This window comes from Nesoenas mayeri (genome assembly GCF_963082525.1).
Source record: "Nesoenas mayeri genome assembly, chromosome: 3".
NCBI classification, from domain to species: Eukaryota; Metazoa; Chordata; class Aves; order Columbiformes; family Columbidae; genus Nesoenas; species Nesoenas mayeri.
This window is the reverse complement of record NC_137544.1, coordinates 77,877,451-77,904,175: the sequence shown is the minus strand read 5'-3', so window position 1 is coordinate 77,904,175 and position 26,725 is coordinate 77,877,451. Positions and strand designations below refer to the sequence as shown.

Genomic DNA, 26,725 nt, shown 5'->3' with positions numbered 1-26,725 from the left:
TAATAATCTTTCCTGCTTTCTTTCAGCATCACGAGTTAGAGCTGGAGTCTTTTTCTACTAATCTTATGGCACACTGCAAGTATTTTATGGTGTAACAGTATGCAGATAAGATGTTCTGCACACTTTTACAAACTCTATCACATAGCTGCCCAAGACTGTGACGGAACTGTACCTGCTGAGCCAGCTGGTAGTTCCCAAGTCCATGTTCTGATTAAAATAGAACCAGAAACATCTCTCTGATGAACCACTACTGTTCCTATACAAGCTGCTCTCTAGTCAGGAAAGGCACAGAATTGCTTGAAAAGGGAGCAGAAGCCCCAGTAAAATCCCATTTAAATGCTCCCAGTCCCCCCACTCTTTCCTGTGCCATTCCCTTTCCACCACTCCATCTCCAGACTCTCCCCTCTGGCAGTAATGCTTGGAGCTACTGAGAGCAAAAGGTAAGAGATCAACTGCAGCAAGATATGGACAGATAGGCTGTAACCATTCAAGAAATAACAGGAAATAGCACATTTAGACAAAAAATAATCCTGGGGTGCATGCCTGGTCTACCAAATGCAGACAAGTCCAGAACTATAACCCCAGTGCTTTCAGGACTAAGCTTAAACTCTAGAGAGGAGCTGAAAGAATTTGTTCAAATCACAAGCATTTTGATTAAAGCATAATATTAAATGAAAGGCTCACATTCTTGCCTCACCTTCTCTCCTTTTTATTTCTTAAAATTCATGTAGCTTAAGAAACCTTATTTACAGCAAGCCTGAGAGAAGCCTGGACAGACTTTGTAGTTGGCAGTACATGCAGGCAACCTCCACCAGGTACTAAGCTCTTCAATGCTACTCTTTTAATACAGGTTATTTCCTACAGTCCTACTTTTCTTTTTGTTACCAAAAATTATAAATTATATTTCTCCAACCTTATCTATCTTAAAGTCCTCATTTAATATAATATTTCATTTGACAAGCTGCTTGAAACCTAAAGACTTTATGCAGTTAAAATCAGCTTTATTTCTTAATGTACTCCAGCACTTTCAGGTGACCATTTTAAATTATTAGCTATTTAAACCAGTTGCATAAATAAGGTATTCTGAGAGAAGCCAAATCAAAAGATTAACTTGAATACCTTTTTAGTAAACTTGAATACCTTTTTAGTAGTTTAGATGTACTGAATTTAAACTATCTGTTGCTTAATTAAAAAAAAAATTCGAAATAACAAGGACCTGATGTGATGCATCTCAGAGTCCTGAGGGAATTGGCTGATGTAGTTGCCAAGCCATTCTCCATCAAAATTTGAGAAGTCATGGCAGTCAGGTGAAGTTCCTGGTGACTGGAAAAACTGAAACATTGCACCCATTTTTAAAAAGGGTAGAAAGGAGGACTCAAGGAACCACCAACCTGTCAGTCCCACATCTGTGCCTGGGAAGATAATGTAACAGATACTCCTAGAAGCTGTGCTAAGGCACATGGAGGACAGTGAGGTGATTCAGGACAGCCAGCATGGCTTTACCTTTGGGCAAGTCCTGATTGACCAACCTAGTGACCTTCTACAATGGAGTAACTACATCAGTAGACAAAGGAAGGGCTACGGAATTCATCTATCTGGACTTCTGTAAAGCCTTTGACATGGTCCCCTCCACTATCCTTCTCTTGAAATTGGAGAGGTATGGATTTGAAGGGGTAGACAAGGAACTGGCTGGATGGTCGCACCCAGAGAGTAGTGGTCAATGGCACAATGTCTGGATGGAAACCAGTAACAAGTGGCATCCCTCATGGGTCAGTACTGGTCCCATATATAATATCTTTATCAACGACATAGATATTGGGATCAAGTTGCACCCTCAGCAAGTTTGTGGATGACACTAAGCTGAATGGTGCAGTTGACATGCCTGAGGGACAGTATGCCATCCAAAGGGACCTGGACAAGCTCAAGAATTTGGCACATACAAACTTCATTTGGTTCAACAAGGCCAAGTGCAAGGTCATGCACTTGGGTTGGGACACTCCACAGTACCAATACAGGCTGGGGGATGAAGGGATTGAAAGCAGCCCTGCAGAGAAGGACTTGGGGGCACTTGTGGATAAGAGGCTGGACACAATCTGGCAACATCCACTTGCAGCCCAGAAGGTCAATTGCATCCTGGACTGCATCCAAAGCAGCGTGGTCAGCAGGTTGAGGGAAGTGATTCTGCCCCTCTACTCTGCTCTGGTGAGACCCCACCTGGAGTCCTGTGTCCAGCTCTGGAGCCCTCAGCAAAGGAAAGACATGGAACAGCTCTGCTGTGAGGACAGGCTGAGAAAGTTGGGGTTGTTCAGCCTGGAGAAGGCTCTGGGCAGACTTTACTGTGGCCTTTCAGTACTTAAAAGGTGCCTATAAGAAAGATGGGGACAGACTTTTTAACAAGGCATGTGAAAACAGGACAAGAGGTAAGAGTTTTAAACTAAAGAAGGAGAGATTCAGGCTAGACATGAGGAAGACATTTTTTACAATGAGGGTGGTAAATATTGGCCTAGGTTGCCCAGAGAGGTGGTAGATGCCCCATCCCTGGAGACATTCAAGGCCAGGCTGGATGGGGCTCTGAGTAACCTGACCTTGTTGAAGATGTCCCTGCTCATTGCAGGGAGTTGGACTAAATGACCTTTGAAGGTCTCTTCCAACCTCAACTATTCTATGATTCTATCTTCTCCTATCCTCTTTATACTCTATTTATACCTTCTACTATACCTTATTCTCTATTTTGTTGCTACTAAAACCAAAATGTTAAGCAACTATATTCTCTCACATTAGTTATTTTCCACTAACTGCTGCTTGCTACCTTATCTACAGTTTGCTAAATAGCTGACTATTATGGTTTTCACAAATACAAGCTATTTAATAGCATAGCTACTGAAGTTACTATGACTATAGGTAAGACCGCTTACATGCCCACATTTACCACCATTGATAAAGCCATTCTTAGAGAATACCAGAAAGAAAGATATTATACTATATTCCTCTGCTTACAAGTAGAGATTATTCTGAAAAAGCTGCTACTGTCACCTGCCCCCCCGCTCTCACCCAGTCAGTTCCCTCTCCAACTGTTTGCAGGTGAATCTGGTTCCTGTTAATTCACTAAATCAACATGTAACAAAACCAGCAGGGCTACCTTGTATCTTTACCTGGGAACTAACAGGCAGAAAACAAAAACTTACTAAAGCTTGCATATTTAGTCAAGGAAACACAATACCTTGTCAATATTAAAAGACCTGCCTTCATTTTGTGGAGCTGTTGTTTGGTTAAGATTGTAATTAGAAACTAAGATTTCAACACTACTTATAGAAGCCATGTCCAGTTTTTAAACTGCAAATTAACTACCATAGTGAAAACAATAACTGACCAGGACATCTTAAATACATGCAAAAGATGATATATTTGTCTGTACAGCCTTGCTTCTTAAATATCTTGCTTTTCTCCTATGGGTTCTCAGGATAACAACTGTTATTCTCCTCTCAGTCAGTGTCTGTCAGATTGGAATTATCTCACTAGATTAAGTTTAGAGCTCACCATCAGAAAGAATTTCTTCCTTTAAACACTGATTACAAATGCAGGAGGCATTTATCTACTTTTTATTATAGTGATACTGTGCTCCTCTTTCATCTACATCCCTTTATAGCAGGCATATAACCATTTCTTCATTTTCACACTAAATTGAAAGCAACTCAACGACACTTTGTTCTTAAACATATTTGTCTAAAAACACCCATCTTAAGAAGGAAAAAAAATAAAGAAAAGATTAAAAAAAAATAATAATCCTAACTCACAGGAGCCAACATATATTTAAAACAACCAATCTGAACAAAGTGTTCCCAATTGGAAAGCCAAAACAAGACAAGACTTGACACAAAGAGTCCTTGACAGCATATACTGACAAATACACACCAACCCCATAAGAAAAATACACCCCACAGAGGAATAAGTGGCACAAGAAAACCACCAAAGCATTAGAATGGCAGGGAGTCACCTGGCTATCTGCAGGAAATGAAAGGAAGAGAGAGAGAGAGGGATTAGAGATTTCAACAGCTTCAACACACCTTGCAACACCACTTTTTGCTTCCCCTTCACTTCTTTAATAACTATTCTTAACGCAACTTAGGGCAAATGGAAACTTGAGAGAAAGAAGCAGTTTTAACAAGTTACTGGCACAGGCTGCAGATGCTGCAAGTCATTTTCTGCCTGCCACTTGTGCTTCACTTGCTGTTCAGGTAGTTTTGTAACGCAAACTAGAAATTTCTATTGTGTCTTAAGAGCAAGTACCAGAGGTAACACACATTTATAATTAGACATACAAATAATCATCATTTAAACAGTGGATTCTGAAAAGGCAAGATTTAGATATTGCATCAGCAAAAAAAAATCAAAAACAGACTGTACATTAAGTGTTCTCAAGCTCCCAGTTTAATACAATCTTAAATTTAGTTCTATTTAAATACTACATTCAAGAAGTTGCCTCATTACAGCAATTCCTCCATAATTTTACAATCACATGGAAATCAATTGACACTGAAACTTGGCTTTAAGACTCGAAACACTCCATTGGCTTTAAGACTCGAAACACTCCATTGTGTGGCACGTACCAGGAACTTCCATACTTATTTGAAACAATAATTACTTTCTTTTAAGCTTCCTTCTTTGCTTGCTGTTAGTTTTTTAAAGGCAGCTATGCAATAAAAACGGTGACCAAAATGCAGGTAGATTAAAAAGAAATACTAAGAACAACTGGTAATAATAATTAGGTGGTAAACCAGTCAATCCTGAGATATTCTTGTAGTTTCAAACTCTATAGAACAAAGTGGCTGCGTATCCATTCCTTAAAGAACACCGCCTTTGTTATGAAATGGTGATTCTAATGAACTTGTTCCTATAGGAAAGGAAAAGGAAAAGGAAAAGGAAAAGGAAAAGAGGCAGCAAGGCAAACTAAAGCTATACTATTCAAACTGCAAGAGGAGTCTTAGCCAATATATAACACATCAGGTACAGTTTCTTCCAATAGAAACTTCCAGAAAACACATTAATCACCTTCCTATCCCAAATTCAAGACCTGTCCATTTCCTTCAAAACAAAGTAAATCAATATATACTATGTGACATACAGAATTCACCAGGGCAATGCAGCTGAAGTTTATAATCTCAAAAATGGCAACCAGGGGCAAGAGCTGACAGAGGTTTCTGTCCTTCAGATCTAACAAGTTAACTGTCATTAGTCAAATAATTTTTTGAAGATTTAATTTAAAAGAACAAGAATATTTCATTCAAATTTGGTTTGGAATTTTTTTTTTTTTAAGTAAACAGAACATGACTTGAGGCACTTTGATATGTGAAGCTAATCAGGGGAATGCACAGCTTCTGAACACACACAAGTATTTACAATGTTGGCATATTTTTCCTGATCATAACATACTACACTCAGAAATTACATACTTCCTTGTTGCTTTATTTTTTTTGTGATCTATATGAAACTAGAATATTTAATGTACAAAAATATCACTTCCAAATCAAAGGAAATGTTTAATATAACTATATAGATACATACATAGAAAATTAAAAACACTTTCTACCTTTAAAGGTGACTTACTAACCAAAATGAAGTATAAGGGTGTAGGCTGATGTCACAACTAAGACAGTAAGAGCTTGGTGTCGCTAAAATACTTACCTTAACCTTCTCTCCACTTATAGCCCCTCACACTTACAGCTTTTCCCCCCGACCCGCCACCAAATCTAGCAATTGGGTAGTCTTGGGAGACTCAACTAGATAGCTCAGCAGAAAATGAAGCCTGCAAATAAAACAGATTAGAGTAGTTCTCTGTGGGATCCCTCAGATGATTTAACCCAGACCTACTGACTGTGCAGGCAGGGATGAGCAGAATCCAGTGATGCATGGGAGGGGGAGAACCTGTGCCTGGAGATGAGTGGGGAAGCCTCTGGCACAGGTGGTGGCTGAATGAACCCACATGTGGCCTGCTGTAGTGAGGGAGAAGTCAAGCAACGCTTCAGAATTAATAGATCTAATCCTTTTACATCCGTTTTTAGTCAGAGATGTAAAGATAGAATCCAGCTTTGCTATTTTTTCCCATCATTAAATAATCTTTGATGAAATTTATTATTGGAAAGAACCAGTTGAATTAACTGAAGACAAAAACATTTTCTCCGTCCCCTTGAAGATACCTACTGCTTTGAATCCAGACAAACTCTGATGGCAGATGCTTTGTCAAGTTTAGTTGTTGAGTTCCCTTAGAACCTCATCATTTAATGTGAAACTCCTTTAATATCATTTCTATGATAAATTTTAATAGGTTACACTCCATAAAGAATTCTGACTTAGGTTGTCAGTTTCTTTTAAACAGAATATTTGAAAGAGCCTTACTACTTTAAAACATTTTTTTGCCAAACAAACTGTTTCAAAACAAAGCAGAAAAATAAAACAACAACCACCAAAAAACAACAAAAACAAACAGCCTGTGTTTTTGAGCCAACTTTTTTTTTTTTTTAAATACAAAACTTGGGAGAAAAAGAAATAATTCTGTGGAGTGGAAGGATTCCTGCATTCAATCCTTGCAATTTCTTCAGTAGCTGAGGAATAGCCCCTCATGGCTGTGCAGTTCCAAGAACTCTAATATTTTTTAATAGCAAAGGCAAAATAGTTATTTTGAAATGAGAACTCTGCAAACTTCGCAGTGCTCTCTTTCTCTTGGGAAGAGAAAATGGAAGGAAAAACCTGCTCTTTTGACTCAATAATTAGCATGGCATTCAGCATTGAGTGGAAAAAGTACATTTTTTTTTCATTTTTACATGACACATGAGGAAATAAACTCAATTAGTTTCATGAAGAACAGTGGCATCTAATCCTGAGTAAAAAAAAAAAAAAAAAAAAAAATCACAAAACTGCCCAAACATTTAGAACTAAAGTATAATCAGTTCCAAGGGTTAGTTTGTCCCATAAAAAAACACAGTAATGAAGCAGTTACTCCTGCATTTTTGAGAGGGAGGGCTGGCTTATCAGCTCCAAGTTAATAGCACACCTGCCAAAACACAGATTTTAGTCGCTATGACGAGAACAAAGCATGATTATTCAGCCAACACTGGCATGTCTAAGACTGATTTAACTGGAGCTGTGACCCCACACACACACCAAGAGAAGAAAATAAAAAGGTTAAACTTGGCAGGAAGCTCCAAGAAGGAAGAATACTTCTGTGGTGACATTATACAGATACGTAACCTTTCCATTTTACCATATATAACCCATGACTTCAAGATGCAGTAAGTGGGTCAAAATTTAAATATCCACTTACTTTCGGTTGCTGATCTGAGGTAAGCTCTCAGTAACATGGTCAAGCAAGGTAAAAATGGTGATATTAGTTTTAAACTGTTAATCAAGGAATGCACATTTATGACATCAGTTGTTACTTTGGTACTGCTCGTACAGTCAGCCAAGTCATTTGGTATTTAATATATTTTACCTTTATATATAATCTATACTTTTGTTGACTTCAATACCTTAATTTCATTTTTAAGAAAAATAAATCTCCAACAAAACAAACAAAAAAAACCCAAAACACCAACCAAGGAACCAAAACCTAAGCTCAAAAATAATGCTATTTAGAAGCATTATTACTGAAGGTCATTGAGATGACTTCCAATGCTTTAAATTTTAAGACATCATCAGAAATAAAAATTCAAGGATAGATATAACCCATACTGCAAACACTCCTTGCAAATGTTCATTGTACAAGGCAGTCGCATTTTAGAATTTGAAACACTGAAACAGAGTAACGTTTATACTTGGTGATAAGAAAACTTACAGGCTGCAAACAAAAAGCCATTCTCTTCTAAGGTCAAAGAAACCACAAAACAGCCTTGAACATCCAAATACAGTTCAATGGTGTGTTACTTATGTTCTTTTGAGGTCGCAGAACATAAATTTTTAATGGAACTTTTAAGATTTGGTAAGAGGATTCAAAGGTATTCAATGTGCTTGCAGTCCCAATAGGGGGAAAAAATAACTGAGTTTTCAGTTACAGATATCTCAAATTCTTCCAAAATTAGGCTAATATTATCGATGCCTAAATCCCAACACCATTTTGCATTGTTTATTTAAGTACAATGCCTCATTTCACAAGTGTTAGGGTCAGCAGTTAAACTTATTTCTCAGTTTTAGTGGAGTCAACACAATTGTATAAGTATTTTAACAGCTAATGGGAGGTATTTAGCTGCCTGTTTTTCCATTGACTTATGTGGAAATGGTTTGCTCACTCAGTGCAGTTTCCATAGGCAGGTAGGTATGTGACTATATACTTAAGGTACCAGCTTTAAAAAAAAAAAAAAATAGAGCCAAGTAATGCAAGTCTTCTTTAATATATAAATATTACAAACACTTTAATCCAAAGTCCTACACTTCAATTTCTAATGCTACCCCAAAACAGAATGGTCAGCAAATGTGACATTTTGTTGTGACTCTCCATGTTGGACATGAAGAGATCACCAGAAACCTTGATGCAAATGAGCCTCCTGCAGAAATCTGCTGGGAAGGAGTCCAACATGGAGCAGGAAAAAAAGAAAAAAACTTCCCACAGCTGTATACCAGATCACTTGGTGTCTTACAATAAGAGAGAGAACAAAGACAGGGAGAGAAGAAAGACATGAAGAACCAACCAAGACCCAGAAAAAGATCAAAGTATTATTATTCTTGAATTAATAATCCTACCTGTTAAAGATGCAAAGAGTCTTAACAACAAATAAGGAACAACTCTGCAGCTGTCAGATGGACATCGTTGGGGAAATATTAAAATGAAAGTCTGTATTAAAAACTAGTTCTAAATAAGGGTATTGAAAGTTCATGGGTTTTAAACTAATTATGTTACATTTAGCAAGTGTTTTATCCTAGAATATTGTTGGGAGCATTAAGAACTATATATAAATATACTTGAGCCTTGTTACACTTGAGGGAATTCGTTCTAAATTAATGAGCATTTTTTCCCCCACCTGTTAATGCCCAGACTTGAGACACAGAAAAACATCAAATGCTAGCAAATTTAGAAGATAATAGATCAAGGTCAAATAAATGGCTATTGCAATTAAGACTTCATCTACAAATAAAATAATTGCTGGATGCTGTTCCTCCTCTGGAAGCCTACAGACTGTACAAACAAACATTGTGCCATAGAGTAGTAGGACTAGATGCGATTTTGTGTGATTCACAAAATATCATTTGAAAGATATTGTATTAAAATCATTAAGTTCCTGAATATTAATTTTAAATGCTGAAACATGACCTTTAACTGGAAATAAGCAACTATGACATTTTAGTGCTAGGTATTTCTACTGCAGACTGAGACAACTCGAGCAGATATTCAACATTGTCCTTTCTTGAATTCCAGCATCCCTTTCTGAACACAAAATACACAAATGTATTTACATGTAGCAAGCAAATCTATCAAGTGAATATAAAACATGCATAAAACAAAGAATTTCCTTTGATGAACTGGGAGAAGATACACTATAGCTCAAGGCAGCCAAGCATTTGCTGCTCCCACAGAATCCAACAGGCCTTCAGGGTCTCTAAAAAAAAATAAAATCTCTATCTACAAAGTCTGAGCACGCATCAAATAATGAAGCAAATTACTAGCAGCAATGTTTTATGAACTACAGTAGAACATTTTCAAGTGACAAAACTATATTCAAACAAAAAACTTACTAGAATTCAATAGCATGCTACCTTTTAATAGACCACAACCTTCAAAAGAGAGATGCCGTACCCCAAACTGACAAAATTATGCAATCCTACCACCATTTGCATGAGGGTGATTTGATTTTGGGGGTCTGGTGTTTTTCTGCTATACATTTCCAGATGCTTCAGGATGTACGACCAGTTCTTATGTTGCAATGCAACAGCATTATCTCTACAGCAAAACACAAGGCAGAGCGATAAGATAGGAAGATGGTGTACCTGGAACAGTTTCTAGCTTTATGCAATTTAAATAATTAAGAATAGTGCAAAGCATTTGAGTGCCATGACTTCCTATATGAACACAGCATGGAAAACCACAGCATTAGAACTTTAAACTGGTAAATAACTTCTGGCCCCACCGTTTTATCTGACTGACATTAGTCGAAGCGATACCATGTTCTCAGAGATATGGTTCCTACGGTTTCATGAAATCAGCTGCCTTACGGAAGAGGAACTGCAGTTAGCTCTGCCAGGGAGAAAAAAAAAAAGTTCACTCCTCTCCAGAGCTCAGAGAGGCAGGCCAGTAGGAGTTTTGGAGCTAGCCAGGCAATACATGCAGTTTCAGACGCATTATGGCATGTGCAGTCTGCTATAGGAGGTGCAGGAGTCACCCAGCCTAGAGGGTGGCCACCCTGGGACACTAGGGGTGCAGGAGGTAACAGAAGAGCAGCAGTTCCACAAAGGAGAATGCCACGAGGAGGGGAGATGTAAAACATATACCAGTAGAAAATGAAGTTTACTAGTTTTGTTACAGTGTTGGCACAGTGGTATTGACACAAACAACTCAAGTTTCACTGCCTTTAGAGGACATGTCAGAAATTTATTTCCAGACAAAGAAAGTTAGGTTGAAACTCCATTCTGCTCAAAAGCCATCTCTCTTCTCCCTCAAAACTACCAAAGACCACGTAATTTCATTTTTACTTTTCTTGGTAACTGTACATTACAAGATACTGAATTTTCAAGCATTTAGTAAGATCTAAGCAACCCTACAGCTCTACTTGTGATGTGAACAAGTCTTCTCTCTTCAAAACCAAGCCAAGAAACAAATTATGCACCCCACTGGTTTCTGCTCAGGAGGTGGCAGATAGGCTTAACTCCAGTTTCTTGCTCTTTCTCTCCCCAGACAGCTAGCGTAAAGATGCTAGGTGGAAAAGTTGGAGGCAAATAGTTTTTATGAGTTCTTGAAAACCCACCCCTCCTATTGTAGAGGTGTTTAACAGTATAACTTAGGCAACTATGATGCAAATAACCTGTAAAAGCAAAGAACCAGAGATAATTTGTTCTTGCTTTTCTCAAAACTCCAAGGCATCTTCCCTCATCAAAAGCAACTGATTCAACAGTTCTGTCAAACCGCATCACACTTTCTTTTGAGGTTTTAAAACCAAATGATTTCTATTTTCCAAACGTTTTTCATGAGACTGGTTTGAAGAATGTCACATTAAAGTGGATTGCCCAGTTGCAGTTTCACTGTTCTCTTGTATGTTTGATTTGTTCAGATTTCAAGTGTTACTCTCAGCATTGTCACCTTATTCAACAATCCTTGAAACTCAAGCTGTCCTTGACGGTTTCAAAAAGTGATATAAAATCAACAAACTTCATAGAGCTGAGGGCAGCAAAGGATCCCGGGATGTCGGAGGAGCTGGTGAAAGCCATAGCAAACTGAACCCTACTTGCATATCCATCCACAACAAATGAGTACTGAGTACTTTATCAGTATTGTGTTAGTACACACAATCTGCACTAAATCAACTTTGTGCTTTACTTGTACTCTTGGATGGGCCTGTGGGGTAAGCAAGATATTCAAAACCTTTTGTAACACTTCCTACAAGTACACAAAGTTAATGCATTAGAGATAAAGTGCTTTTATTTGTTTTTTAATGCAGAAGTACTGCACAGTCTGAAATCAATCCCAGAAACATGAACCTCTGCTTTCTCTACACTAGGCTCTAGAAAATAAAAATCTTGCAAAGTCTATCTGAACTTATTACTAGCTTTCTTCAGAATACTAAAAAATAATCAGAAAAGGCTGCACCAAGCCCTTAAACAACCATAGGTCTCATAACTAACAAGGTGTCCTTGTCCAGAAGAAAGCAATTTGATTCCCCTAGAGAAAAAAAGTTGCCCTTTCAAAGAGTCAGCAGAACAGTTGAGATGTACTAAAAAAAAACATATGTAACTATTAGTGTCCTGTCTTGTACATGAATTCCTGGGTTTTGTTTTTGTGGGGTTTTTTTTGTTTGTTTGTTTGTTTTGTTTTGCAGTAAAACTTAGCCTTTTCATAATTAGCTGTCATGCTTAATCAAGACTAAGTTTGTACCCAGGAGAAATAGTTGAGAATGTTTGTATTTTCACAGTTTTTAAGATATCTGCTTTTCAGTCAAAGTATCATTTAATTCATAACTCCTTGACTACTCATGATGGTTTGCAAAACTTCAAATTTTCTTTCAAACTTTTTCTTCAGATTTTAGATAAAGTTCACCTCTTAATCCTTAATTTTAGATTATCTCCTTAATCTATAAAGTATACCTAAGAATACAAGAACTGCTTATGAGGAAGTTATGCTCAAAATAGAACATGTTCTTTTTCAGAGAAACTTTGCACCCTGTCACATACACAAAGTTTTACAAAGCATCCAAAATTTGCAAAGCAACATTGGAGACTACGGTTACTGTGTTTCACTTCATCACGCCTAACCAAAGCTGAAAGAGTTATTTACACCTTTGTTTGGTCTACTTGTGAATAACATTAAAACATTACTTTTATTTTCCATGGACTCCAGAATTGAAGAAACTCTGCTACCAGCTGAACTCTCCCTTACTTCCTTTTTCAGCCCTCACAACCAAGTCTGTTAGTTTTTCTTCCCAACATAGAAAACATTTCCCAATCTATTTATTTCCTTTTTCTTGCTTTATCAGAAACAAAAACCTTTTCGCACCTCCCAAAAGCAGCCCAAGGACACTTGTGCATACAAACCTAGATGGTCATTGCTCGTAATAAAACCTTGCTGCTTTCATCGCCCTTCCATTCTTAGAACCTTCTCTCCAGTCATGTCAATTTGGCATCAGCAAAACTACACCAGCTATGATGTCCTACAGATCCCAACTCCATAAAATTGCTCAGAGAGAAATAACACAAATGCCTTTGAGATGCTTGCTCTGCTCATTGCCTGCCAACGACAAGGCCAGACATACACCCTTTCCAGATCAAATATACTGGTGGAAGGGGGTGCCTTTCCCTGGCTGGAAAAATTAGTTCCTGCCTATTTGCTAGGGAAATAGGTTGGTGATCATTCCTCACCATCCCATGTTAAGGGCAGTCATTTTTCCAGCTCCTTCTTAACAAAAATGACTAAGCTAGCACAAAACTGATACATTCTCCTCCTGCCTAAGGCTGCTTAATGGAGAGAAACGAACCGCCACCATTAGCAGTCCATGGAGAACAGCGATGGGCAGCTGAGGAACACTGCAGCCAGATGCATCGCGCAGCCACAGCTGAACTGTCACTATCCACACCAAGCAATTCAATCGGTCAACCCTGGCAGCTTTCTGTTCCCACTACATAACACTGGAAAGGACTGTAGCAAAAGAATGCAGTGAAATCTTTGACGAATAGATGAGTTAACAGAACAGGGGATATTGTCTTGATTAGTAGTCATTTTAAATTAATGTTGTTGAACTTAAGTACTATGATATATTGTACCACCAGCACACCATTGTCTTCCAACATTATAATTTAGTTGGATGATCAAGAGACATAATTCCATTTAGCATATTCAATATTGTTCTCAAGCTTTGCTAAGATTAAGAAATGCGGATGAGAAAACTAAGTAGCCAAGTTAGTGGTCACGCAACAACATTTAGTAATAAAAAGCAGTAAACAGGCACATATGCTGAGGTTATAATCAAAAGTATATTTTTAAGTGTTCTGCTATTATCCACATACACAGAGATGTTAATGGTAATCAGTTCACAACGGTCACCATCTCAGCTCTACATGCTATACTAAACCATAGGGTTATTAATTCATTTCAGATACAGACTTTGCCATTGTCACCTTAGGGGGCCAGTGTGCAGCAACCCACTTTGTCTAAGGAAAGGCGCTAAATACTCAAGGTACAGCAGCTCACTCTGTACACAGCAGCAAACTCAGAAGGCACAAGCTTCCCACAAACAACTTGCTAGAAATTAAAGTGTTGACCATGACCCTAAAGGTAAGTTCCAGGAGTTCACCATCTTGTGCTAAAAACAGAACCACAAACACAGATGAACTAGGTCCTTTCTTTATCAAACAAATAGTGAAAGTATTCTCAGGAATGGTCCCATGACTGAGCCTTGTCTTAACAACCCATGCATGATGACCTTCAAGACACACTGCAAAGGCCTTTAAATAAATTGCTTCAAACTTGAATGGAGCTTTTTTTATTTCTACTGAACTAGTTCAGGACTCTTAACTAGGGGCGGTGGGGTGGGGGAGGTAACATTGTTGCAATTTGGACCATTCGGAACAAAAAGGAAAGAGTGCAATGATGGCTTCAGACATTTACAGAAGCACCTAGATTTCCACTTTCAGGTCACTAATTCAAAACACAACTATAACGGTAAGTCATAAACACTTCTAGTAACCCAGCCTTCCAACACCAAGGCTGCCAAAATCTTTGATGTTCTTGTATTGACAGGCGGACCGAGGATGGCATGAGTTGAGCAACTGCCTCACTCTTTCAGGTGCTTTTGTCCATGCCAACAGATGAAAGCAAATCTGGCAACTGCACAAGTGTTTCTACTCGTTTTAAGCTACCGTAATTTCTACCTCACTGTTCACTAAGTGAATGAATTGCAGCAATGCTGAAGCCATGCAATGAAGAACAGAAGCACACATAACTGCTGGGCGGCAAAACAGAAGCGATACACAAGGCACTTCATTTACTATGACTTTTAAAGCAACACATTGGAGTAAAAGAAGTCTAGTGGATTTGCAAGAGTGGTTGTGCAGAGGATTTTACCCCTCTTTGCTTTTAATGAGTTCCCATCCAAGAGAACGGGACTTTGCTCTGCATGTGTTGCAGGTAAGCCCTCTTCTCCCACCTTTCCACAGCGGGTCTGTAACCAGCTCACAGCAGCTAACCTGCCGCCAGATCAAGGTTCTGCCAGACGGTGCCCAAGCCGCTCAGCTTGCAAAACCCACCTCCTGGTGAAACCGGAGTCCCGGACCGTGCCCGTCCAGGCCCGGCCACACGTTTCCTGAGCGAGCCGCCCACCATCGGGCCGCGACCACGCCAACGGCCAGCGCCGCCGCGCCCCCCGCCGCCGGGCAGCCTCAGGAGAGGGGCCGGCGCCGTGCTGCAGCCCGGCCGCGGCGGAGGAACAGGGACCCCCCGGCTGCCGCCTCACCGCCCCGAAGGCCCCTCCTCACCCCCCAACTCCCCTGGTCGGGACTCACTGTTGCTCGACTTGAGGTCCCGGTGCAGGATGGGCACGATGGCCTCGTCGTGCAGGTAGAGCATGCCGCGGGCGATCTGCACCGCCCAGTTCACCAGGATGTGCGGGGGGATGCGGCGGCCTCCGCGGGCAGCCCCGGCCCCGGGGGCGGCGGCGGCGGCCAGGGCCCTATTGAGGGAGCCGCCGCGGGCGAACTCCATGACGAGGCAGAGGTTGGGCTCCCGCAGGCAGACCCCGTGCAGGGCGATGATGTTCGGGTGCCTCAGCATGGAAAAGAGCTTGGCCTCCTGCCGCACGCTCTCCGCCGTGGCCGTGATGTCCTCGTCGGGGTCCTGCCGCGCTGCCTTCACGGCCACCTCCTGGCCCCGCCAGGTGGCCCGGTACACCTTCCCGAACCCCCCGACGCCGATGATCTCCTGCAGCTCCAGGTGCTGGAAGTCGATCTCCGTCAGGCTCCCCGCGGGATTCCCCCGCCCGCCGCCGGTCCCCGCCGCCCCGCCGTGGGGCTGGCGGGTCACGTAGTTGGCGGGGAAGATGCCGAGGCGGTGGCGGATCTTCCCCGCCCACCAGCCGTCGTCGCCGGACACGGCCGCGTCCTGCGACAGCACCTCCACCACGTCCCCCCGCCGCAGGCTCAGCTCGTCCTCACCGTTCGCCTCGTAGTCGTACAGCGCCGTCCACAGCGGGCACGGACCCCCGCCAGCGGCCGCCGCCCCGGCGCCCGGCACAGCCATGGCAGCGACCTCAGCCCCGGCAGCCGCCAGCGCTGCCAACGCGGGGGCGCCCGCCCAGCCGCATCCTCACCTGCCGCCGCCGAGGGGGAGCCGCGGGAAGGGGGAGGGGTGGGGGCGCCGGTCAGGGGGAAGGGGCGGGGCCCGGGGAAGGGGCGGGGCGCTCCCGGCCCCGTCGCCGCCGCCGGGCTGCGGCAGGTAGGGCGCAAGCGCGCGCGCGGGGAAGGCGGGGAGGGGAGTGGCGGTGCCCCCCCTCCCTCCCGCCTCCGCGCCCTGCCCCCGGGGATTGGCCACCGGCCGTCACGTGGGGCCGAGCGCTGGAGGCGGGTGGGGAGGCGGCGGTGGGCGCGGGCGGCCGACGGGCGTGCGGGCAGGTAGGTGCGCGCGCCCGGCCTCCCACGCGTGCAGACTGGCAGGCTCCGGCCGCCGCGGGGGGCGGGGCGATCGCAACGGTCCCATCCGGCCAGACGTGAAGGCACCGCCGGGCCCAGCCCGCCGCACAGCGCCGTCCCGGGAGGTCTGGGGCAGAGGTGGCCAAAGCCCGCCCTGCGCGGAGCCGAGAAGGGTGCTGGGGTGAGCCGGTGGCCCCGGAGAGGTGGCAGCGGCGTCTCGGTGCAGGCCGTCCTCAGGCGCCCGCCCCGGGTTGCTGTGTCCTTCGTGGGCGGCAGAGCAGGTCGAGGGATTCGTGCCTCTGCCGGCAGCTTCCCCTCTCCTTCGTTGTACGGTGTTGGGACTTCACCAGAATAAAACCCAGGCAGTTTCTGAAGAAACTGAACTTCCTCAGTTGGTGTTTCCCTTCCTCCCGTCCCGCCGCCACTCGGCTCCGGCCCCTGCTCGCCGTCCCGTCCGCGCACGGACTGAGGCGGTCCCGGCTCCGGGGCGCGATCGCGCCATCCTTTCGGTAGGAGCTCGCCTGGGAAGCATTGTATGTGCTATTTCTGGATAAAGATTTGACTGGCTTTAGGTGAAAAAATCGTCTCACTTCCTAAACTGCAGTAGTCGCTTCGTTGGAAGTTAGAGGGAAGTGTGTGGGCTGGGGATGTACTCTCTTCGCAGCACTGTGGGAAGCGTGGTTCAAAGTGGAAGGAGACGTGTTTTTACCATCAGAGTTGATCACTTTGTGCTGTGGTACCTGTGGTTCTGGACATGGCTGCTGCCAACCGAAGCCCAGAGGTGAAAAGAAAATGCTTGGCGAAAGTGCCAGACTGCCCTGCCAGGTAGAAAAAATGTGATGAATGCCTCTCAGCTTCTTGCACCCCACATCCAGAGCACTGTATGTCCCTACATAATCACAAAATTTGCAACTGGATATCACAGGACTAAGGCTCCAACATAAAGACAGTAATTCAAAAAAATTAAAAGCACTTTATCAAAAAATCATAAATTCTTGTTTATTCTGCAGTCTAAACTGTGTCTATAGTGGTACACACAAGGCAAAACCAAAATTACACAGACGGTGACTTACGGAACGATGTTAACCAGAAAGAAAGAATGCAGAACCAGCATGTCTATTTAGTCTTTTCCCATTTCTTTTAACGTAAGAGAATGCCTTGCAGCTATTCAGAGGGATAATTATAAGCCTTTTCCATATCTGCATATTTGCTTTATTATAAAAGCCATAAAGTATGTTGTAATACAAGCATTCTGCCACACAAATTCCACCTTGAACTTTATCTGTTATCTAAAGGAATCTGCGGGAACTAATTAAGTGTGGAATGTTTTGGATCAGATAAGGCATTGGTTGCAGTACAGTGAGAAGTTAAAATATTTATTTGGAGCTATTATTCAAAAATTTGCTCTCTGAAGTACCATTATCCACTAGCAACTGTTATAATCGGGTTATTCTTTGTTCAGTGTTTCTGCAGCAACTAGTGCTCTAGGATCCTGGGATGTAATTGGTGTTCCTAGGAATTCTGATAATGGAAATGACGTTGCAGAGAACACTGTGAAGTGGCTGTAACGTTTCTGGTGGCACCACCTAGTGGAGTCACCGTTGGGAAGAACAGCGGACAGAAGCCAAAGCTTTCGGATCAGTCTGTCATTAGCTTCTCTTGAGAGAAAAGTGGTCACATTTTTCATCTTTGGCACTCCTGCAACTGCAGGTGTAGTTCTGTACATCTGCGCTGTGTCCAGAATGTGTATCCTGAGCTGGAAATTACAGGAACCCTTCATGCCTGCAAGTACAATGATAGCAAAAATTGTTTAGTGTCAACATCATCAGAAGATGAGGAAGAGTTGAAAATTTGCGAGATGAGTCACCTTAAAAAGACCCAGTGTTACATCAACTCTGATGAAGCCTTCACCACCTGGGGCTTCCAAATAATAACCAACTTGAGTTAGAGGGCTCAAAAACAGAGGAGGTTTTGAAGAAGCTTTTAATTTCCACCTTTTCTTACCCATCTCTTTTTTGGAGCTATGCATTTAAATATTCTTATTTGCCAGTATGCATATGGAAGAGAACTTCAGTAGTTTCTGCTAAATTAATGTTTTTAATTACCACACATCAAAAATATTACTCATAGCAGGCTATTGCACTCAATTTGATCATTAGATTTGTGTTAACTAACTTTGTCACCTTTGAAAAGAATCTGGAAAGGGTAAAATAAAAAATTTCCACTCAACAAGGGAGAGGTCTAGGTAGGGTGGGTACACAGGGGAGGCACACGAGGCAGTGCTGGGACTGTGCCTCCTTCACGCAGATCAAAAGACTTCCCTGCTTACCAAGCACACACCAAACAAGTACTCAAGCCCCAAGGCTACAGATCCACAGATGTGTGAGGGTGCCAGTGCCCCTGAAGGAAGTGGTGCCATTCCTGCCAGCCGTGCTGCTGTATCATCCCTCCCATCAAGCCGACGCAGGCATCCAGCGTGGCCACATCATCTGCAACATCAGGAAGCGAGCTGAGATGTGGTGCGTTAGTTCACAAATGTGATTGTTTAATTGCATCTCTAGTGTCCTTGTCTAAGAAGTCCATACAAGGCATGCTGGTGCAGTGTGTCAGGAACAATGAAAGTGGGGTAAATTTGGTCCAGAAATGTGCAAGTTGCATGGCAGCCTCCATTTCATACATGCATCCTTCACAAAACTGCAATAAAAGCTTGTTCACTTGGAAAAGTCCCCAGAAGGGGTTGATGAGAGACATACAACTGAAGTTCACAGCTATTTTCGGATGGCAGAGGGAGTGCTATGTACAATTGACTCTGCTGTCCACAGCACAGCCTTATACCTCTTCTTTCAGGCTTATGCCCTGTATTCATATCCCACATCCTTTACTGCCTTTGGCCTCAAGCTTTCACTTGGCTCCATCCTCCACTTCAGCTCCTCTCCTCAGTGCTTCCCACACCTGTCTTTGCCCTGTCCCTCATGTACCTTTTACTTTTGCTAATTTGAGGTCAGCTGCTGTGAAATTCTCTAACACAAAACTCATTCTTGAAAGAAATCTAATGGCTTTTACAGAATTTCTCCACCTGCCTGTCCAAAATACAGCTCAAAGCAACACAAAAAGGTCAACACTGAAGCTGGGTAGAGCTCAAAGCTCAAAAACTCGTGATGCCTCAGGTAAAATTAATAACCGGCAATGAAAACATAGGCGGCGGGCCGTATGTGAGCGATGAGGGGAGCAGTCCAGCTGGCTGACGCCGATGGTGCTCCTTTGCCGCGCATTTTTTGCACCTGTGAAGCAACCTCGCTGCCGCCCCGGGCGGAACGCCGCGGGGACGGACGCCTCCGCGACAGAGCTGTCCCCCGCCCCCGCCCGGCCGCTCTCCTCCCTGCGGCTTCCGTACGCCGCCGCCCACTCCCGACAGGCGGGCCTAGTCCCCCGACCCGGCAGTGGGGCGACGCCCCCCGCGCCGTACCGCGGCGGGGACGAGGGGGACGCCGTGCCCGGGGCGGAGAGGGGGTGGCCCGTAGCGGCGCCCTCCCGGCGGCGGCGCTCGGGGTGGGGCGGGCGGGATGCTCAGCGTCGCGGGGCACCATGGGAGAATCCGCGGGCGCCCGGCATGGCGGCGGCGGCGGCGGGCGGCTGAGGGGCGGCGGTGGCGGCGGGGGGCGGCCATGGTGTCGCCGGCGGCGCGGCTGGTGGGGCAGGGCGTGTGGGCGGCGCTGACCGGGGGCTGGTACCACGACCCGGAGCAGGGCGCCTTCACCAACAGCTGCCACCTCTATCTGTGGCTGTTCCTGCTGACGCTGCCCATGGCCCTGCACCTGGTGAGAGCCGGCCCGGGGCGCGGGGGGGCTGAGCGGGGCGGGAGGGGGCGCCGCGGACCCCGGCGTGGAGGCAGCAGCGGTGAGGGCAACGGGGGATAAACTGACCCCCGCGCGGAGGTTAAAACACAGGCATCTTGGGTTTCGGGTGAGGATTTTGTGTCTAAAGGTGAAGGGTGTTAGTCTGGGGCCGGACCTCTTGGGTAGGGTTACCTGGGAAGGGGTGCGATGCTGGACTCTGCGAACGCTGAATGACCGTGGGGACGTTTGTTCAAAAAAAAACCCAAAACAAAATACTTCTAGACACATTTTTTGTTTCAAGTCTGTTCCAGTCTTACCTGTGAGAAGGGTAAATAAATGGAAAAATCCCCAAACCAAGTAACTGATATGCCTTGCTGAATGTCACTGGTGAGTCACGTGGCTTTTTGGCGACATGCAGCTCCCTTTGTGCTGAAATTTAAGCATTACAAATAAATAATAACTAGAGTTTATTTGCCAGACTTTAAAATTATTTTGTTTAAAAACCTGAAACTTTTGCTCTATTTTTGTGTGTTTTCCTACTGTGTTTTTCTCACTTAAAAGTATAGTTTGCTGGATCATTGCATCTATTCGTTGGCGTGTTTTTTAGTGATTGTAGGTTAATTTTGCCTCAATTGGAAACTATTTACATCCCTTTGGTTCTCACAGTGACTCAACAAAATTCTTAACCAAGTTCCGTAGAATTTTTTTGTTGGATAAAATTTCTAAATAGGTTTCTTTTCATGGTCAGATATTGGCCTGATTTTGTAAAGCAAAGATCATTCGTGAATCCCTCTGCAATCCCAGTGAAAATGAAACCTTGTATTTTTAAAAATCAATTTATATACCATATTTTGTGGCATGGATTGCAGTGAATTCCTGTAAGCACAGCTCATGGAGTTAATGGACCAAGATAACAATATGCTTTTTTTCTGATTGACAGGGTCTATTTCCTCTGTAAAACAGTAGGAGTCTTATGTTGTGGAATTTACTGTCCAAGTGATATGTGTGATTAAAAAGAAAAAGTTAAAGTTAACTTTTTTTCCAGTTGACGTTAAGTATGTATCTGAAAGAGTATGTATTTCGTTGTGGGAAACTTCTGAACTAATAGCATGGAAGAAGGCATGCAAGGTTGCACAAAAGAACACTGGATACAAAGATGGTAGGTCAGAGCTAAGGTAAAAAAAAAAAAAGAGACATTATTTAAAGGGAAGGGGAGAAAACCTCACTTTTCTACTGAACTTTTTATCGGGCTTCATCTTTGCCTATCTAGATGGACTTGCTTCTTCTGCAGACTGGCTGACTTTTCTGATGAATCATCTGGTTAAAGCAGGGCTTGTGTTCTTGAGCTGATGTACTGCTATGGGAATTCCTTATCTTGATAAGAATAATGCATTTATTATGCTGGCTGCTTGAGAATAATAATTTCCTCAAGTATTTGTTTTCTTGCTTTTAAGTGGTTAGACTTTGTAAATTTTGTGTGAGGCATGTATTTTTGCCACTTAGAAACCTGAACCCCCTTTTTAACTAAAGGATTTAATTAGGGAAATGTTATTTATAGTATTATATTCAGTAATGTTTGGGGTGATATTTATGTTCCACACCTGACATCAGTAATTTTGGATTTAGCTAAAGCAGTCACTGACATTTCTTGAAATGGCAAAGTCAAAACAAATCAGAGTGCTACTTTTTAATATTTTCTTTTGCTTGAGATAACCTTAATTACACTTTCAGAAAGTCTGTCTGAAACAGTTTGATTTTAATGAAATGGAAAAATTTTTCCAGCTGGTTTTAGATTTTTCACACTGGCTCAGCAGAGACGTGCTGACAGTAGCGTCGAGAAGATTATAGTATCAAGTTGTTTCTGTTGTGTGAATCGAGGATTTCATTCTCTCACTTTGTCAGCATAGCGTACTTTGATGCTAATGGTTCTGTTATTAACTTCCCCACTCCTGAAAATGTAGATCTGTGTTTCCATCTCTTCCTTTTCTTTCTCATTTATCCTTTGTAGTAACAAATATACAATTAAAAATGTATATTGGATATTATTTTACAGAATTGTAATGAGATCTCTTCTAACTTTGCCATGTCAACTCTCATAATAGATTAAGAATTAAAGTTATCTTATTCTACCAAACAGTCCAGGGTTCCCAGGTGTTTTGTACGTGAAAATAGTGGTAATTTTTATACAAAGCCACTGGACTGAATTTAGCCCCAGTGAAACACCAGCGATGCAGAGATGGGGAATGCTTGTACTACAGCTTATTTTACAAGCCACAAGAGAATGTGCATCCACATTTCAGTGAGTCCCCCGAATGGCTTAGCGAGTTTCTTCTGCTTTTTGTTGGACAGGAAGCCCTTGAACTTACATGGTTGTTACTTCTTACGCATTAGATCTTCAAATCATGCTGTGATAGGAGAAGTACAACATGGCAGTATAAGGGCGTGGGCACGTAAATTACTCAGAAGCAAACTGTAATAAAACTTGCAGTGTGTCAGCTGCTTCCAGTCCCGTTTGGCCACACTTTACCCCACTTTATCTCCCTGTAAAAGTAAGGGTACATATACTTCCACAGAAGAGAGATAAGCTACACTGTACTAAGAGAGGTGGGCTATGCTGTACCTACTGTATTTATTGTGTGTCAGGATACACACAACTGAGTGTACACCCCTGGAATTTTGTTTGCTACCTGTTTTTCCATGTTTATACTGTGGGACGGACATCTCTTGGTTATTAATTTAGCTAAATTAACATAAAAATATTTCTCTTTGGCTCCAGTATTATATCTCCCACTCACACCCCCGCAAGCCTGATGGTAGTGGCTGACTGTGTATTTATTTGGTAGTTTCCTCATTTACGTTCTGTAGCACACCAAGGCAGTGAGGCCCAGGTCCAGCACTGTCTTCCTTTGATGCCTCAGTTGCCCAGGCATCAGCTGGGATACATCTAGGTCTAATCAACTTTAATCATTCAGTCCACTTTACAAGGTGTGGTACTTGGTTCAAAGGTTACATACCTTTCTAGTAGGAAGTATATACCTTGGTCACCTCTGCTTTTGTGATACTCAGATAACTTTAGTAGGCGTTGAAAAGAATTTGAGGGTTCCTCTGCGAGGGATCTCTAGGCAGGAAGAAGCCCCAGGCACAGGCCCTCCCTACACGGGCAGGTCAACTCTATTGTGTTTGCACTAGTAAGCCAGGCCACATTTGGAACATGTCAGCCTGCACTGTGACCCCATGCTGTTCTAGTGCAGGGGATAACAGCAGAAGCTACTGGAAAACAAAAAGTACATTATTGTACAGTTTTTAATTGGGCAAGAGCAAAGACAGCTAGGGCTACAGCTTCCACAGAAACCTGTGGGATGTCACAAAGCCTGCTTTCTAATGAATTTCTGTTTATGGATGGTTTATTTTTTAGCTTCTAATAAGATGTCGGCTCAATGGAAGCTTTTCCTGCCACTGGGGTGGCATTCAAAAGGCCAGAGAGCTGTGTGGGTTCCTCTTGTTAATGCAAGAGGTGTGCTGCTGTGACCTTGTCCCAGTGGGGTGCATTCTCTCAAAGTTAGTTTAAAGTAGCCAAAGAATTAAAAAGTTATTCAGCAGAGGGAATGGAGAGAGATGATGAATACACAGACACATGGCATGATTATAAATCCTCATTTCCACAGGAAACTGGGCTAATTATAACTATAGTGCATCAAAAGTGAATCTGTCATGTAATTCCTCAGTGGTCTATAACTTAATTTCTCCTTAGCTCAAGCAGATTTGATAGCTCTCACCTATTTACCTGAGAACACGAACTGCAGTTTTATGACGCTTGTACCCTTATGCAAGAGGCCTGATTCAGAAAATCGAAACCTTTCCATTTTCAGCTTCACCTTTCTCCTAATTGCTCACGTGGGCGATGAGCAAGCTGCCGACTTGTACTACTTAGCTTGCCCCAAGATTCAGGATATTAAGGGTGTGCTGGCCTTATTACACGTAGGCAAGCTTGGAATTGTGAGCATGCATGGCATGTACATGGGGGAAACACTGTATATCCCAAGCAGATGGGCAGAGGGAGCACGGGCTGTCTCGGGTGCATCCCTGGTAGGTCTGGTCACAAGGCAGGGATGAGAACATGCAGCACTCAGCATTTGCTAAAACTGGTCCTCTTTTCCACTCAGCATCTAGGAACTTCCTTTGATTCTTTCCTGTAGTGTGCTCTGTGCATCCACAGACTGCATTCATGGTGGTCTGTTTTTGTTGTGTCCTCTTGACATTATACATATAATATTAATTAAGCTTTATGAATATCTCCTATAGAGCATTTCTTTTCTAGTGGCTCATTCTGAGCTGTTACTTAGTAATGAGCAGTTGGCCTATGCTTATTAGTGTATAACTGAAGAGATTTCTCGGAAACTGAACAAATCCTTCTTTTCAACACATCATTACAGGTACTTGGTTATCATTCTTTGTGAAACCAAGCAATTTTTAACTTGTGTTTTGCAAATACATTAGTCATAAAACACAAGTTCTGCAACCCCATCCACCAAACTTCATACCCTGAGAGCATGACCTTGCAAAGTGATCCTCTTTCTGGCTCAGATTCACTAAATAACTGAAGGGCATGCGTAGTTTCGGTATATACATAGTACCACAAAGTATTCTTAACAGACTAAGCCTCAACTTGTAGAAAGTAATGTCTTTCTTATTAGAGATCATTAGTAGCACCTACATGCTAAATAGCTTCTCCACTTTTGTGCAATAGATTCTTTGTATGTGAATCAGAATAGTAATAAAAAAAGACTTGCCTGGGAATTTTTACATGTACGTTTTGAAGGTATGAAGTCTCACTTAGCCAAAAGCAACAGCAGAATAGCAACCCACTTGCTTGTAATAACACAGAAATGATTCAGCATATTCATTTCAACATCAAGATAAATGCAATGACTTGTTTTAGAGATGAAGTGTGCCTTGCTCCTTTCACCTGTGTGGTCAGTATGGTTTATTTGTAAATCTGAAAAGAATTCTAATCTTTTGCATCCAAATGCTCCTTAACCTACAATGCTGATACTTAAAATGATAGATTTAGGCCCAAAGTAAGACCATTCTTAAAAAATAAACTTCAGTACGCTTTTAGCAAATCCTGGGCATTGAAAATCTTCATTTCTGCCCTGTCCTACAAATTGTGCACACCTGTAGTAATGCTATGTTTAAAAAGCAAACCTGAGAAGAAATTAAACTCATTGTAAGACTGCAACTGCGTGACAATACATAAGGGCGTTTCATGACTATAATGATAAAGGCTTTTGCCCTTTAATTATAATTGCAAATGTCCATTGCTGATTTGTCCTTTACTGTAAGGAAGTATTTACATATAAAAATGTTGTTAGTATGTGATGTCTGTGAAAGAACTTTACAGACTATAGTTGAACTGTAACTTAATGACTAGGAAATATGGTGCTCATCACAGATCATCAGCAAACAGATCACAGACAACTGCAAATTAACAATTATGAACTTCAGAAAAAGAATTCAAAGAGGTTGGCTTTCCAAATGCATTTTATTCATTTGTTTTGACTAGTCCTGATTACTTATTTAAAATTCTTCATTGGTAAAGAAACTTGGGAACATGTTGTGAAATGTTAGAAAAAGGAGATCATACTACAGCATTTTACAGTTAAATTGTAACTGAGAAGTACAGTAAGATTACAGTATTTTTCAAAAGGGGATTCCTCTTTGTATGTAACTGATATTTGGTTTTATATCTGTATTTTTATAAGTTCATAGTTTAGGAAAGGCTGCAGCTGCATTATCCTGGCAATGCAGTATTTTAAAAGGCTTTACAGTGTTTGTTAATTGTGAGATTTTTACTGATTTTTGTTAAAGAAATAAATAATACCTACAGCTAATCCAAAGAAGAATGTCTTGTAAAATGGTTTGAAATGTGAACAAATCCTTAGACCTTTTTTATGAGCAGACCTCAGCTATACCGTATGAAGATGCACTACTTCTTGTAGTTGCAAAACTTAGCAGAGGTACAAATAATAGATAATAAGGAATAAAGAGTTTGAAAATTACTTAATAAAAATTAGTAGCACCTTCTCAGAGTGTTTTGATTATGTCTTTATTATTTCTTTCTGTAGGCTTTTCCAGCAAATGCAGTTACAGTTTTTGTGTACTGCAGCTCAGTGACAGTGTTCTTCACAGTAATAAAGGTGATCAGTTACCGTCTGCACCTTATGTTTGATAAAGGTGAAGTAATTCAGCAAAAGCTCTCAAGAAAAAATGGAAGGCAATGTAAAGATACAGAGGTTCCAAAAGGAAACACAGTTCAGCCCTCAAATCATAGGTAAGGTTTTCCTTATGCATTGCTGGTACATTTGGTGAAATGCATGAGTTTGCACTATGGTCCTGCATAGCAGAAATACCTGTTGACTGTAGGAAAACTCTTTACAGATATGTAAGGAATGGCAGTTTTAAAAACCCGCTTGGTGCTTTTGTTTTTGGTGGCTGCGGCTTGCTTGTGGTGAAGCAGGCAGAGCTGCACCTGATGCAGAGGGTGGTGGGGCAGCAGCTGGACTGATGAAGGCAGGAGA

General features: G+C 42.4%; 2 protein-coding genes across 2 annotated transcripts in view; one reads left to right on the top strand and one right to left on the bottom strand.

Moving 5' to 3' along the window:
- Nucleotides 1-15,922, bottom strand: part of MAP3K21 (mitogen-activated protein kinase kinase kinase 21) — a gene marked incomplete at both ends in the record, with an annotated part of 40,261 nt that extends 24,339 nt beyond the window's left edge. The window contains 1 exon segment of the mRNA XM_080342786.1: nucleotides 15,190-15,922. Within this exon segment, the coding sequence (XP_080198912.1) occupies nucleotides 15,190-15,922 (733 nt within the window).
- A 4,045-nt stretch (nucleotides 15,923-19,967) lies between these two features.
- Nucleotides 19,968-26,725, top strand: part of PCNX2 (pecanex 2) — a gene marked incomplete at its 3' end in the record, with an annotated part of 150,331 nt that continues 143,573 nt past the window's right edge. The window contains exons 1-2 of the mRNA XM_080342527.1: nucleotides 19,968-20,129; nucleotides 26,273-26,478. Of these exons, the coding sequence (XP_080198653.1) occupies nucleotides 19,977-20,129; nucleotides 26,273-26,478 (359 nt within the window). The 5' untranslated portion in view covers nucleotides 19,968-19,976. The remainder of the gene's footprint in view (nucleotides 20,130-26,272; nucleotides 26,479-26,725) is intronic.